This window comes from Porites lutea, chromosome 4 (assembly GCF_958299795.1).
Source record: "Porites lutea chromosome 4, jaPorLute2.1, whole genome shotgun sequence".
NCBI lineage: Eukaryota > Metazoa > Cnidaria > Anthozoa > Scleractinia > Poritidae > Porites > Porites lutea.
The window spans coordinates 34599634-34613721 of record NC_133204.1 but is presented as its reverse complement, the minus strand read 5'-3'; the positions used below and the strand labels follow the sequence as shown (position 1 = coordinate 34613721).

The 14088-nt window shown below is 37.4% G+C and overlaps 1 protein-coding gene across 1 annotated transcript in view; it reads left to right on the top strand.

The window, feature by feature from the left end:
• Nucleotides 1–14088, top strand: part of LOC140934569 (uncharacterized) — a 53227-nt gene that overhangs the window by 3237 nt on the left and 35902 nt on the right. The window contains exons 2-5 of the mRNA XM_073384173.1: nt 937–1003; nt 1307–1333; nt 1452–1478; nt 2630–2670. Coding sequence (XP_073240274.1) covers nt 937–1003; nt 1307–1333; nt 1452–1478; nt 2630–2670 — 162 coding nt within the window. The remainder of the gene's footprint in view (nt 1–936; nt 1004–1306; nt 1334–1451; nt 1479–2629; nt 2671–14088) is intronic.

The window sequence follows — 14088 nt, the reverse complement described above, 5'->3', positions numbered from 1 at the left end:
AAAAAGTTGGTAAAAGGCCATTTTTAGGTTTTTTGATTAAATTAAACCTTTTTCAAGAGTGAAACGTCCCAATTCAAAACTGCTTTGGCTAAATTTCCCCTCCCAACAAACAACAGTAAAAGGTGTATATAGTGACAGAGAAAAATTAAGCTGCAGAGTGTTTGGTCTGCAGCTGTGTTGGTGTAAAATTATAAATGTTGTGTAACTCAGACCCTAACCTTGATCATAACCCCAGGGGGGGTACTCCGGATTTCAAGTGACAGGGATGATCAAAGGATTTTTTGGGGTTTGACCTTCGATTTAAGGATTTTTTAGGTAGGAAGATTTTAGCAAGTATTCTTTTTTGGTAGCTTGATTTGATTAAGTAGGTTTTTTCGGTGGTATTCAAAACAATTTGAAGATTCATGATAGTTATATCTTTTAATGAGTTCCGGAAATTTTTGATGGCTTAGAAATGGGGCATTGGATTTTGGGGGGGTTAAATTTTGGTCCAGGGATATTTTTGGGTTTTGTTTGAAGCCCCAGGGATTTTTTTGGGTATTGATTTTTGCCCCCATTCCATCACCCCTGTCACTTGAAATCCGGAGTACCCCCCACCCGGGACCATAACACTATCACCTGCAACTACCTGAAATTCAAACTAAACCCATCACCTAAAGCCATTTATACTTAATGTATCAATCTTGTTACTCTTGCAGGTAACGTTTCTCTAAATTCACACTGAAGAGAGGCCTTTAGCAAAAACTTACTGATATCCAGACTCACCCTTTTAATTTCCTGTTTTTTAACCACTTTCATTTCCTATTTCTTATCTTTCCAAATTCAGTTTCCATTGCAACTCAGTTTATGCTATAACCAAGAGTGTTTTCATTTATCTAGAGTTTGCAGTCTTTCTTTTTAAGTCATGAAAGTATGTTAAATTTCCCAATCTAACAGGCTGATGGATCTACAGCAAAGTCTAAAAGCTGTAAAGTTGTACCTCAAGCTGGTTGCTGTAAGGATGGTGAGTTTATACAACTTATTTTAAAAATTGATTTTCAACAAAATGATAATCAACAGATATGGAAAAATACCAGCTAATACCAAAAACAAAAAATAAATCTTCTTAGTATGTTTAGATTAGAATTTACCAGAAATCAAGGCATTTAAGGCCAGAAAAGTACGTTTAGTATTGCATTAGTGGGATTAGTTCAGGTTATACACGTAACAACTTGCTAGTTCTGCTGTATCGAGATTGTGTGGATGGTAATTTAGTTCAGTTGTGAGTTTCATTAATTAATCGCTGTATTTTTTTTAATAATTTAAGGCAAAGATGGAAAGGATGGACAACATGGTGAGTCACCTTAAAATGCAACATTTTACCTTCATTACCATTTACATTAATGCAACATTATATGACTTAGAAAAAATTAGTCACTCGTATAATCAAGTGTTGTTTTTGGTAATTGCAGGAAAAGATGGACGCGATGGAGTGAATGGTGATGTACATTTAATTTTATTAAATATTACCTGTAATAAAGGTTGCAGAGTGTGGGTGACAATGATTGAATGCCAAAATGCTTTCACTTCGATCCATTGCTGTGCTTTGTGTGCCAGTCAAAATATACATGATTAAGAGTGATATAAGGTCCAAACGCACGTGCTCAAAGTGCGTTCTTTGCATTCCATACATTCTTTGTTGAAGTCCAAACGATTGGCTACATACAATTACATGCAACGCATGCGTGATAACAACCTGGAGATTAGAATTGCAGGCTGTTCTTGTCACCCGTGATTATCCTTAGTCTATAAAATACAAACATGTCAATATATACTTGCCAACTCTCTCTGAGTCAAATTAATGCATGAGATTTTCGTCCTGTTATGACAGGAGTTTCTGAAAACGTCCCAGCTTGTCAAACAATTTTCTGAAGACTTCCAAACTTTGCCAAAAAATGTGTGAAGTTGTTCTGACAATCTTTGAGCAATTCTGAAGTTATTTCAAGTGTCAAAGGGAAATTGAATCGAATTTTTGTCATTAATCATGTGTTGAAGAACAATTCATCGGATTTGTTTGTGAGGTATGAGAAATTGGCCTTGTTGATGAGTGAAATCAAGGTCTAGAAATAAGTTCCCAGGCATGAAACTCATGCATAATGTGTTAGAGTTGGCAGGCATACTGTTACTGTAATAATTATTCTCAAAATAAATCTTAACCATGGGTTTCCTTCTTGTCATCCCCCCTGTTGTAGCTTGTTGTCTGTGTTCTACCCTAGCTTGTAGTATTACTAATCCAAGGCTGTACTCCAAGAAAAGTCCAGTGCTCAGTGAACCTGTAAAAAACAGGGAGCCAAGCATCAGGTTTGTATGGGAAAGCTAAGATTTCCTAGTTGCTCAAGATCAAAAGTAAGTGTTTAGGGGCCACTGACTGGGTGCTGCTAGAGTACCAGTACAGCAGAACCTCGATATAATGAATGGCCAAGGGACTGGCAATAATATAACAGACTATAACGAAGTTTTTTTTTTCATATATTTTACTATTACTGGGCTAAAGAAAATATTTTGTTATACCGGGGGCTTCGTTAGATAGAGCTCCATTATATCGAGGTTCCACTGTATCACTTTAATTTGTTTATTGTCTTGAACACAGGAAAAGATGGCCGTGATGGACGAGATGGCAGTGGAATAAAGGTTGGCCTTTTTAAGCTTCAAACATTGCTTTCTGTTTTTGCTTGAAAAGTTCAGAAATTCAAATTAAATGACCCAGGCAGCTGTATGTTTCCAATAAAATGGTCTCTGTACTGTGAATATAACAAGTTGCCAAAAAAGAGGGTTTTTTGACATTTGGGCTTTTTTCTTTCCAGAGAAAGAAGAATAAGATATAAAATTATTTTTTAAAAACTAATAATTTAGTTTAATGTTCTTGTGTAACAACCAACTTTTAGGGTCACTTAACCAGATAGTTTGCAAAAATGAAAGATGGCCAAAAAATAAATAGAGAATAATACATGGTCGCGCGGAGATATGGAATTTATCTTCGAGTGTTCACATCGATATCGAACGAGTGAGCGCAGCGAACGAGTGAGATATCGAATGTGAACACGAGAAGATAAATTCCATATCTCCAAGCGTCCATGTATTATTCTGTTTATTATATAAACATACTGATGACGGCGTTTTTGATGATTTTCCGAAGATTTCCGACCACCTTCTGAAAATCTCCGAAGATTTTTCAAATTGTCCTGAAGACCAGACGAACATTCCCGAACATTTTCCGAGAATTTCCGAAAACCTCCGAAGATTGCCGAGCACTTTCGAGGAAGATCCGAAGATGTTTCGATGATACACCAACGAATTTAAGTACAATTTAAGAGACAAACCTGATGTCAGTGAAATTATCGATATCTTCACATGTAAAAATATCGTATTTTTACGTGTGTTCAGATACCACATTTCTCGGTGGTAGAAATCCTTGTAAAACACTGCAGTTTATATAATAATACAAATTATAGACTTATCATAGAGTGGAACACAACTCTGAAATACTTAGCCATCTTTTAAAGTTTTGTCACTGTGTATTGGACAAACAAAAATTGCTACATAAAACTATTTGATTTGCTTTTTTCCTCACTGATTCAGTCTGTTATAAATCTTGCTGTTGGCACAATCAAGAGGAAAAGCACCTGCTCATGTTTTTAAAACGGAACCCACAAATGTGAATAAATTGTATTGCGTACACTGTACCTCAGTTAATTATTTTATTATAATAAAATGTAATTTCACACTTTCATTTATTATGAAATGATGCCTATCGTGTTCAGAGTTAATGTTGGCAATATGCTGGCTCCTAATATGGGAAGTCATGGGTGGTTCAAAGGCGATTGGGTTAAGATTCATGTAGTGTAACGTTCCTTTGACCTCTAGTGTTAACGCAATGACTATAAAGCAGCTGTGTATAATTATAGATAAACTCAAAACAAATGTTAAATTTAAATGGTTGGCCTGAAGCTGTTTTGATTACTTTGATTGAACAAGAAAAGTGAAAAAAGGTGCACTGTGTGTTGATTCTTGATTTTTTTTTTATGATAAGTAAATAAACTCATTTTAGTGGTAGTACTTGTATGTCCGTGAAGCTAATATAAATAAACTAAATTAGTAGTTACTTTTTCAGTGATAGGGTTTCTCAGTTTTGGTTTCAATTTTATTTGTAAATATCTATGTTAGGGAGAAAAAGGAGAAACAGGTATGCCAGGAAAAGATGGAAATGCTGGCGTTAAGGTATTATTGACATGTTACTGCTTTTTAAATACTGGTTTTGAGTTTCTGGATCCATATACATGTACTTCCATAAAACGTCATTGAATATAAATTTAAGTTGAACGATGCAAAATCATCAAAACCATAACCAGACCAGTAAACTTTATTTTGATCTCCACCACACTAAAGACAAGCTAACTGGCTATTCTCTTAGCATTTGTATTAAAAATAATAATGACGACGACGACGACGATGATTTTTATAGAGGGAACCCAACTTCCCATGGCAGTTTTAAGTGGGTCCCTCATTAAAGTTTATACTGAAGTAATTAATTGATAAAAAAGTAAAAACTTGCTCAAAAATGAAAAAAAGAGTTAAGATCATAAAATTCGCAGTGAAAAGTACGACTTTTTCTTAGAGTAAGAATATCCCATAACATTGTTCCTTATTTTAACTTTAAGGTTGCTAAGGACAGTTTCTATAGAAATGCTTTATGCATTTACTATGCATGTTAACATTTTAATCATGAGGAGATATGCAGCCAATGACAAGTTGAGAACAATGCGTAGAAGTTTCTACGTCTACTTCAATACTTCTAGATGCTTTCACATCTAAGAGATTAATAATGCAGAAAAATAAAATAATAAAATAATAGAAATAAGATAAAAGATTAATTTAAAAAACGTTGCTTAGATGATTACAAAACTTTTGGTTACTTTTTGCTCTTATTATCAAAGGGATAAGATTCCATTCCCTTATAGTTGTCAGTTATTGTCAGGGGAAATTTATTTTATTTTTGTCGACTTTGATTTGTTGACTTTCAAAGGCAACGTAAACAAACGACAATAGTTTTACCTTAAAATCTACTCATTAGAATTTGACGAAACTTAGCAGAAATCCTCGTCATGTCGTACTGTAGTCAATGAAACCCTCAAATAAACAATGAACAAAGGAATTTCGAATTCTCAAAAAATTTCAAAAACTGTTTGTTGCAATTTGGTTAAGGTGCTTTAAAATATGAGGGTTACAAAATGTAACCTGTGCGCAAATTCACAAGAAAATAAAACAGCTGAATGTTGAGTAAACCAAACAAATTCCAAATTTTAGGCTTCTTTTTAACTTAATGAATTTAATGTCTTACACCCCAATAAATGGTAATGATCATAACGACCTATCAAACCGTCTTTAATAACCTTAAAATCTGCAGGCTTGGCCTTTAAATTAGTTTATCCCGGCCTGTTTCCTGCTGTCTTTTAAAATTAATTTCATCTGATCATTAGTTTCTTTTTTTTCGTACTTTTCATTGTCTTTAATTCTTATCTGTTAGCTTCATCATCATTGTCACTATTTTGTTTCAGTTTAATAGCTTTATTAACTTATTAGTAGTAGTAGCAGTAGCAGTAGCAGTAGCAGTAGCAGTAGCAGTAGCAGTAGCAGTAGCAGTAGCAGTAGCAGTAGCAGTAGTAGTAGTAGTAGTAGTAGTAGTAGTAGTAGTAGTAGTAGTAGTGGTAGTGGTAGTGGTAGTAGTAGTAGTAGTAGTAGTGGTAGTGGTGGTAGTGGTGGTAGTGGTGATAGTGGTAGTAGTAGTAGTAGGGACGGACCATTAGAAAAGTTATGGGGGGTGGGGAATATTTGAGCCGCAGGATTTTTTTTTCGTTATCAAATTCCTTGTATGAATTTTTTTTAGACCGTAGCATGAATATTTTTTAGGGTTAATTGGCGTGCATGAATTTTTTTGTTTTAATTTTCCCTTGTGGGAATATTTTTTTGTACTTCGCCCCCCCCCCCTAAGTTTTCTAATGGTCCGCCCTTATCATCATCATCTTGTGTGGTTCTTATTATTTCTGTTGTAGGGGGAGAAAGGAGAACCAGGAATGGATAAAAACAGTGATGGTGGTGTTAAAGTAAGCGTAACTTTATACTTCTTTTTGAAGACAGAAATGACCAAGTTTCAGCTAAGTTTCAGTGTCCAAAACAAAAAGGAAAGCGCATGCTTTATCCTTACAGCAACAAAGGACTCATTCAATTTTCTTTAGTGGTCCTGACCTACGAGTGAAGAATCATTAATATTTCCTTTGATTTCTCCACAAAGGGTGAGAAAGGATCTCGTGGTGACAAAGGGTCACAAGGAGAGAAGGGATCACAAGGACAAAAAGGAATTCAGGGAACGTGTGATACAAAGGTAATTATCATAAAACATTTCCAGATTTTCAATCTCTGTAACCTTTTATATAATTCTTTTTACGAAAGCCTTATTAATTTTATTACCATAGACTTCATACACGTGTTGCATTCACGATCTCTTCTTTTTCCTGTTATGTTTAAAGGGAGAAGGGTGCATGAGTGAGCGGCAAGGCCATGACAAGTGACAATCGAGATTTTTACTGGATGGTACATGTCAACTCACATGTCCCACAAGTTCAAAGAAAGAGGAACAAATAATACTCGCAGTCTTTGTTCACTGACACCAAACATGATGTTATCATTATCATTAGATTTATATCTCAATGTTATCTTGAAAGTGGAGGCCTTTTTACATCTCTTGATGTTCGATTAAGGGATCAGAAAAAGTTGACTTTACGAGTGTTAAACCCTATAGTTTGCATAAATAACTACATTTTAGGAGATTGTAAGCTTTGTTATTAAATTGTTCTTTGTTGTTTTTATTTTTCCTTTTAGAGCAAATCGAAGTGCTGTTTAGCCGGTATGAGCATTATTTATTACTGTTGTCTACGATGTACATGTACATTGATTCATTGGAAAGAAGAGCTGCCGAATTTTAATTTCATGAATACGCACGAGGCTCCTTCACATGTACATTAAAATTTTAAAAACAACACATGAGTTACATGTACCTTTCTACCTTACTTTCGATTTATGCTAGTTATTTTTTTTAGAGTAATTGCTTGATAACAAAGATTTTCAACATTTTTTTTCTTGTGGAAGATTGCTCTATTGGATTCCACTTTCTTGAGAAAGTTCAAGATCTTCCAACCCGAGGAGCATTAGATGTTGAACATTTCACCATTGATGGAAACTTGTTTCTTGCTTTTGCCAACTATCATGGGGACATTAAAAAATACAAGACAGGATCCATGATCTACAAGATGGATAACTCGACTGGAAGATTGTCTTTGTACCAGACCCTGCAGACTAGAGGAGCTCATGACCTGAAGTACTTTTCTATTGCTAACAAACATTTTCTTGCTGTAGCTAATTTTTACGATGGAACATATCGGCTGGACTCTACAGTCTATCAATGGAATGGAAAGCTGTTTGTCTATTTTCAGAAATTGTCAAAAAACGGAGCAAGTCACGTCACCTATTTCAAGGTTAATGGGGATAGTTATCTCGCAGTAGCAAACTACAATGACGGAAGTACCTCTTCTATAAAGTCAGTTATCTACAAATGGAGCAGCGGCAAGTTTAACAGATTTCAAGACATACCAACTGAAGGTGCCAGGGGATGTACAGCGTTTGTGGTAAACGGTGACACATTCATCGCTTTTGCAAATAATTACAACTCCCAACACAAGCATGCTGTCCAGTCCACTGTGTTCATATGGTCAAGAGGTCACTTTGTTAAACTGCAGTCTCTTCAAACTTACGGAGCGAGAAATGTGAAGTCTTTCAACGTCAACGGTCACACGTTCCTTGCTTTTGCCAACCAATATTCTGGAAGTAAGCACAACATCGATTCCTTCATTTACAAATGGAATGGCAATACATTTGTCTTGTTCCAATCCATTCCTACTCGAGGAGCCTCCGCATGGTATCCATTTGTGATCAACGGTCTCACGTACCTTGGTGTGGCTAATTACCATGGTGACAGTCAGAAATACAATACTCAGTCAGTTGTGTACCAGGCCTCTGGAGCAAGGTTCATCAAGTACCAACAGATTCCCACACATGGAGGGCATGGTATGACGTCATTTGAGTACAAAGGTCATACTTACCTGGCAGTGGTAAACCATTACAACCAAAAATATAACATAAACAGCGCCTTGTACAAGTGGGTATAGAGCAGGAGGCCATAAGGTCAGGTCCAAGCAAAGAAGATATTTTGTGTAGTGAAGAACTAAAACATTTCGATTGCTAATCTTAGTAATAACGGGAACTTTATAAGCGTAATACTTTCTATCCGTTGAGAAGGGGTTTTTAAAGGAAGGGACTGATACAATAACGACAATTTTTTGGTTGATATAGTGAAATGTTAGAAAACAAAATGTGCTATATTATCGCGGCAATCAGTTGCAATAAAGATGTGCTTGGAATCCTAAATGGTTGTGTACTGTTTTTTGAACAAAAATCCTACAAAAATGAATCTGTGGCATAGCTTGTATTTCTGTCCATCTCAACGCAATGTATTATAATGAGCACAGCTTGAGCAATCAGCAAAGGGAAAGGAAAGTTATTAAAGAATGTATAGGCTTTGAACGGCGATTTCTTATGCAAGTAACGCGAGTTTTTATTGGCCCATCGATGAACGTAGCAATGTCGACTAAAGCTTCCAGGAATGGCATTATTTTAATAACCGTCTTTCTACACATTACCAATTAGATGCAGGCAAGAAGTGTTGGAGCGCTCAACTTTTCTGGAATATACGCGTTTTGAGGCCAAACGAGCCGTTTTCTGCCGTTCACTATCTGCCTATAAAGAGCCAAAACTGCCAGGAACGTCGTCTACAGGTCGAACACTTTACGCCTTCTATTCCAGATGCAAAATATCGCCTTCGGAAGCACGGGTGTTTGTAAAAAGGAAAATTTCGATATTTTAGGTTAAAACGTCGTGGCATTTTTACCTTTCGCTTTCCCTCCTCCCCTCCTTTTTCTTTATTCTTGTTCAGTTTTTTGGTCCTGGGGATTTACTAGGCCTCATTTCCGCGGGAAACGTTTTGGGAAACTCAAGGGATTAGAAGGGTAGTGGAGGATTTTCATCACCGTTTTCGGCTCAACGTTCCTTTTTTTTTGTCTTTTTATCCTGGCATGGTTTGAAAGATTTTTTACTCTAACGAAAATTAGATGACAAAGTCATTAGTCCTTGAGCGCTAAAATTGATGACCTTACAAGCGGTATACAAGGGCTTGGATCCGCACGGGCAGTTAAGGGACGAATTGGGTGATGGGAAAGATCTTTTTCCTGTAGGTTAGCAAGGACCTCAAAGTCAGTTTATTTCCTTAAGATTACAAGACCACACTTAATTACAGAACGCCCAATGAAAAACAAAAGCCTCGAAAGAACTTCAGTACGACACCGCCGGATACGAAAACCCAAAACCACTTGTGGAAAAAAGGGAAAGTACGCCTGCAACTGCTGAAATCAGCTGTGGTGCCGACAATGCAACTCGGGGGCAGAGGTACGTAAAAACTAGCTGCCAAAAGCCTACAAACAAATATAACACTTGAAATATAGCAAATAAAATAAAAGTTAGGAGCTCGAATGAGTGCTGACCTAGATTGATTCAAATTTGCAACGTATAACTAAACATATCTCAAAAAGGCTACCCACAGTTCTTCCTAACCGGCCCAGTCCCTGGTCCGTGCCGGAATGGACTACTACATGAGAAATTACTGCAATTTGATTGGCTTAGAGCAGTGATATTTCAGCTTAATTTGAAATACCTACGTTTGAAAATTACAAACCTTTTGCGGGTAGTAGTATAAACAAATAATAGCATGATTTGTACGTGATATTTGGCGTAAATACCACTCGTGATACTTCAAAATTGTCTCAAATTTCACTCGCCTAACGGCTCGTGAAATTACGAACAATTTTGAAATATCACTCGTGGTATTTATGCCAAATATCACTAGTAATCATGCTATTACCTATACAAATATAACTCTGACATGGCTTCAGAAATGAGGTCCAAACCAAAGGCAAAGAAGATACATGACTGCAGAACTTGTGAATGCAAAGTAAAAGTTAGAAGATATCAGGGACCGGTTCAACTTTAGAATGAGTTTCAACAAAAATGATCAAACAACTGTCTACTTGGTTAAAAAAGAACTAACATTGCACCGAATGCTAATGGTCTTTTAACTACCTTCTCCCCTACCTTAAGGATGGTTTCTTGTGACCACAGAAACTCCGTTATTTTCTGACCCCTTCAGGACTTAAACAGCCATAATTTAAATAAATTGGACCTTTCTGCTTTAGTATAATTCTACTGTACATCCATTGTAAGGTTTTCATTCCACCTCTTTTTTATTTCACACGTTCATCAAAGGAAAACTAATTGATGTTAATTTAAAAAAGATTCTCTGGGTTGTACCGCGCTTTTCAGCGTTGATGGGAATAATCAGTGGCTCGTGCGTAAGTTTGGCCTTCCATGATCTTTTGCAATCTAAATTAAAGATTCAACTTTGCTTTTGGGAACGTATTTCATAGATTTTAAGCTTAAAATATGATAAACTAATGTAAAAGCCAGAACTCGAGCTAGAACAGCCGAACGGAGTTCATGTTTCTGGTCGAAGACGACGTAATCCTTATCAAATTGCACGTGAAATACACCACAATCTTGATATTGAAACAAGAAAAGTTGATGGGCAGTCTCGTCGTGCTAATCGAGCTGCTGGCGAAACAAGATCGCAATCACAGAAGAATGCTAACAGAGCTTTACTAGTGAATCCAGGTGAAACGCCGAAAGAGAGAACCCCTCGGTCTTCCATGTCTTCTTGGAAAGATGAGCGATCGAAGCCTAAGTAGAAAGAGTGGGGTGCTGAGCAGCCCTCGTCAGCTGTGTTTGTTCCTGTACCTTACCTCAAGCGTACGACTCCAGAACCACATCGAAACGAAACTAGTGTATAGAGATTTTTTTAGTGCATGTGATGGACTCGTCACTGACATTCCCCATTCCAGAAACTATAAGAGGAATGGGTACAAGCTTTCGGCGCAAAGATTTCTGGGATCGTTTGGGTGGCCAATCGTTAGTTATGATTGGTTAATGGTAGTCTTGAATACTATCGACCAACTCGACCAATCATAATTAACGCTTGTCCCGGGGGGGAGGGGGGGTTCTTGGGTTAATGTTTGCTGGGAATGTGCCGCTGGCCTCTCAGAGCCCCTACGCCATTATAGTCTATTTTTTGGCCGATTAGAGACCCCGTCTTAATCACTTTTTGGAAAATGTAACTTTCGCGATCCCAACTTAATCACTTTCTAGTTATGCATCTACCTTATCAATGTGGTTTCAAGCGGTTGAGTGTAATGCGGTCAATGCGAGCTTATTGTTAAATTTAATAAACAACAACTTTCTAATTTTTTACCGAGAATCTTCCCAGTTTAAATCCCTACTTACCCCCAAAATTCGAAAATTTGCGACCCCATTCTAGTGACTCTATTGAAAATGCGACCCCATTATAGTCACTCCAGTCGTGAAAATGCGACCCCATCCAGCGGCACATCCCTATTAGCCTCTTGTAAGGGAGTACCCCCTCCCCCCGGGCGCTTGTCAACACAAACGATCTCAGAAATCGCGGCGCCCAAATGTAGTTATTCTCCAAGAGCTTCTGGAATGGGGAATTGAAGTCAGTGTGTACTTTTATTGAAAACAGTCTATGTACAGTTTTAACAATCTTTTTTTTCCAGAATTTATTTTTTAATACATATATTTTTTAACCCACATAGGTAGACTGTTTTTTATTTTTTTATAAGTTGGAATAGCGTTGTTGGGAGAGATGTATGTGTTGCTCCTTGATGCAAATTTTATTTTACTATAAATGCAGAGAAAAGTGAAATCAGCACCAAGGATGAAATTGAAACGTGGCAAGCTAAAAATGTACAAGGGTAAATGTAGAGATGAATAGAGAGCATAGTGGGAAGGACATTATGTATATATCTAGTCTGCGAGCAAGCTTCCCGGGGCGCTGTCTGGCGGCGAGGTGGGAATAGAAAGGAGTGCTTGCAACTGCGTCTCTGGAATTTGAATATCTGCATCAAAAAAGTCAATGCGAAATGCTAGGTGGCGGAGATGACATTAGTAATGGCGTCATTACCCTTGGCATGTGTTTTTTAATGTTTGTTTACATTCGCGCTCGTTTCCGCTTTGTGCTGATCGGCGAAAATTTAACAGCTCAGTCGTCGAGGAGCCAGAGGGGAATTGGAGGCGGAATTCAAGTTCCAGAGACGTAGTGTAAGCCCTTAGAGTGATTAGCATCAAATTTCTCCTTGTAATATCAATGCTTTGTTAAACAGAGTGGTCACGAGAATAGACTACCAGCAGTCTCTCTTTTTTCTGTAGTCCGTCGAGCAAAACGCGAGACACGCAAATGGCCACGCGCGTGACTGAGAATTACAAACATGATCACACAAGATGAATTTGCTTGATATTTTATCAACTTCTCCCCACTACATCTACAGGGAAATGAATAGGGGCAACAAATGAGAATTCACATTTTGATCGTAGGGTTTTTAAGGTTTAAACCCTAACTTTAGCATGCATATCCTCACACTTTTCCACATCCATTCACTTTTCTAAGAATGCTGAAGCAGTGTATCATGCCAATTTTTAAAGTTAAAATGGGCTATTCAACTTGTTGAACGAAAATAGATAGGCTATGTTCAGTTCAAAAAGTTACAGCTTGCCAAAACATCACTCCCCGTTTGTTGAGCTACAAATACTAAACGATGTGTAACCATGTGTCAGAGGAGAACATATATCAAACCACCCAGGTTACTTGTTGACCATTTTCCTTATTCTCGCGACTTTAATGGTTGATTGAGCTGTGGCTTCGCAAGGAGAAATGTGATGCTGATCACCGTTGACGTTTAAAGGGTTAAGACTAAGTTAAGCTTATGTAAACAATGCAATTACAACCATGATCATTAGTGTACAGATGCGCGTCGCTGAGTCAATGTAGTTTTAGTCATTTTTAAGAATGTAGCTCTAACTTTTGAGAGTGCACAAAATCATGTTCGGACCATTCAGATGAAATTTCTTCAGCTTTTGTTTGCGTGGTTGGCATATTTTTTCGTCATTTGCTTATTTATTTATTTTTTACCGCACAAAATTTAGGAATTTGATTTTAGCACTTTTGGGAAGTTAGAGGGCCAAGAAAAAGGTGAAAATATTTTCACTAGGAGGAAAGGCAGTTTGTCAATAAATTAGCCTTTCAGCTATGAATCTCAGTCGAGTATGGTCAGACTTAAAAAACACTACTCTTTGCTCCAGCCAGGGCTAGCCAATCACAGAGTCGAGCAATCCAGTCAACCAATCTGACTCAAAGGCAATAGTAAAGTGTGATGTCATAAAAAAATTAAACTTGGGAAATTATGGGATTTTTCGGGATATTATGAAAGAACATCCAAAAGGACTACTTGCCAAAAATTAGCATTCCAGGGCAAATTAGCCCAGTTATGCTTTGATGACTCCATGTACAAATCCTTCTAAATTCGACTCAGTTCACAACATCAGGAACCGAGTCAGATTTAGAAGGATTTGTGTGGAGAAATCAGAGCAAAACGGGACTAGAATCTCCCAAGACAATTCGCCCCACAATGCTAGTGTTTGGCCAGAAGGTCTTTCAGACGTTGTTCTTTCAAAATGTCCAAACAAATCCCATAATTTCCAAAATTGGAACACTATGGTGCGAAAATGCTTGTTGTGAATAAGTCGGGATTGTATAGATTAAACCTGGCCTGTGATTGGTCAGGAAATTGGCGCGATATTTTCCTAGCCGACCATCAACGCACCAGAACAACACCAAGGCAATCACTATACACGCAATCGTTAATAGTAGTTTGGTGGTATTGCGGACCGTGCTACGTAATGCAAGACACGATAACCCCACCCTTTGACCAAAATGAGGACCTTACGCAACGACAACGTTGACGTCCCGGAAGTCAAAAATGG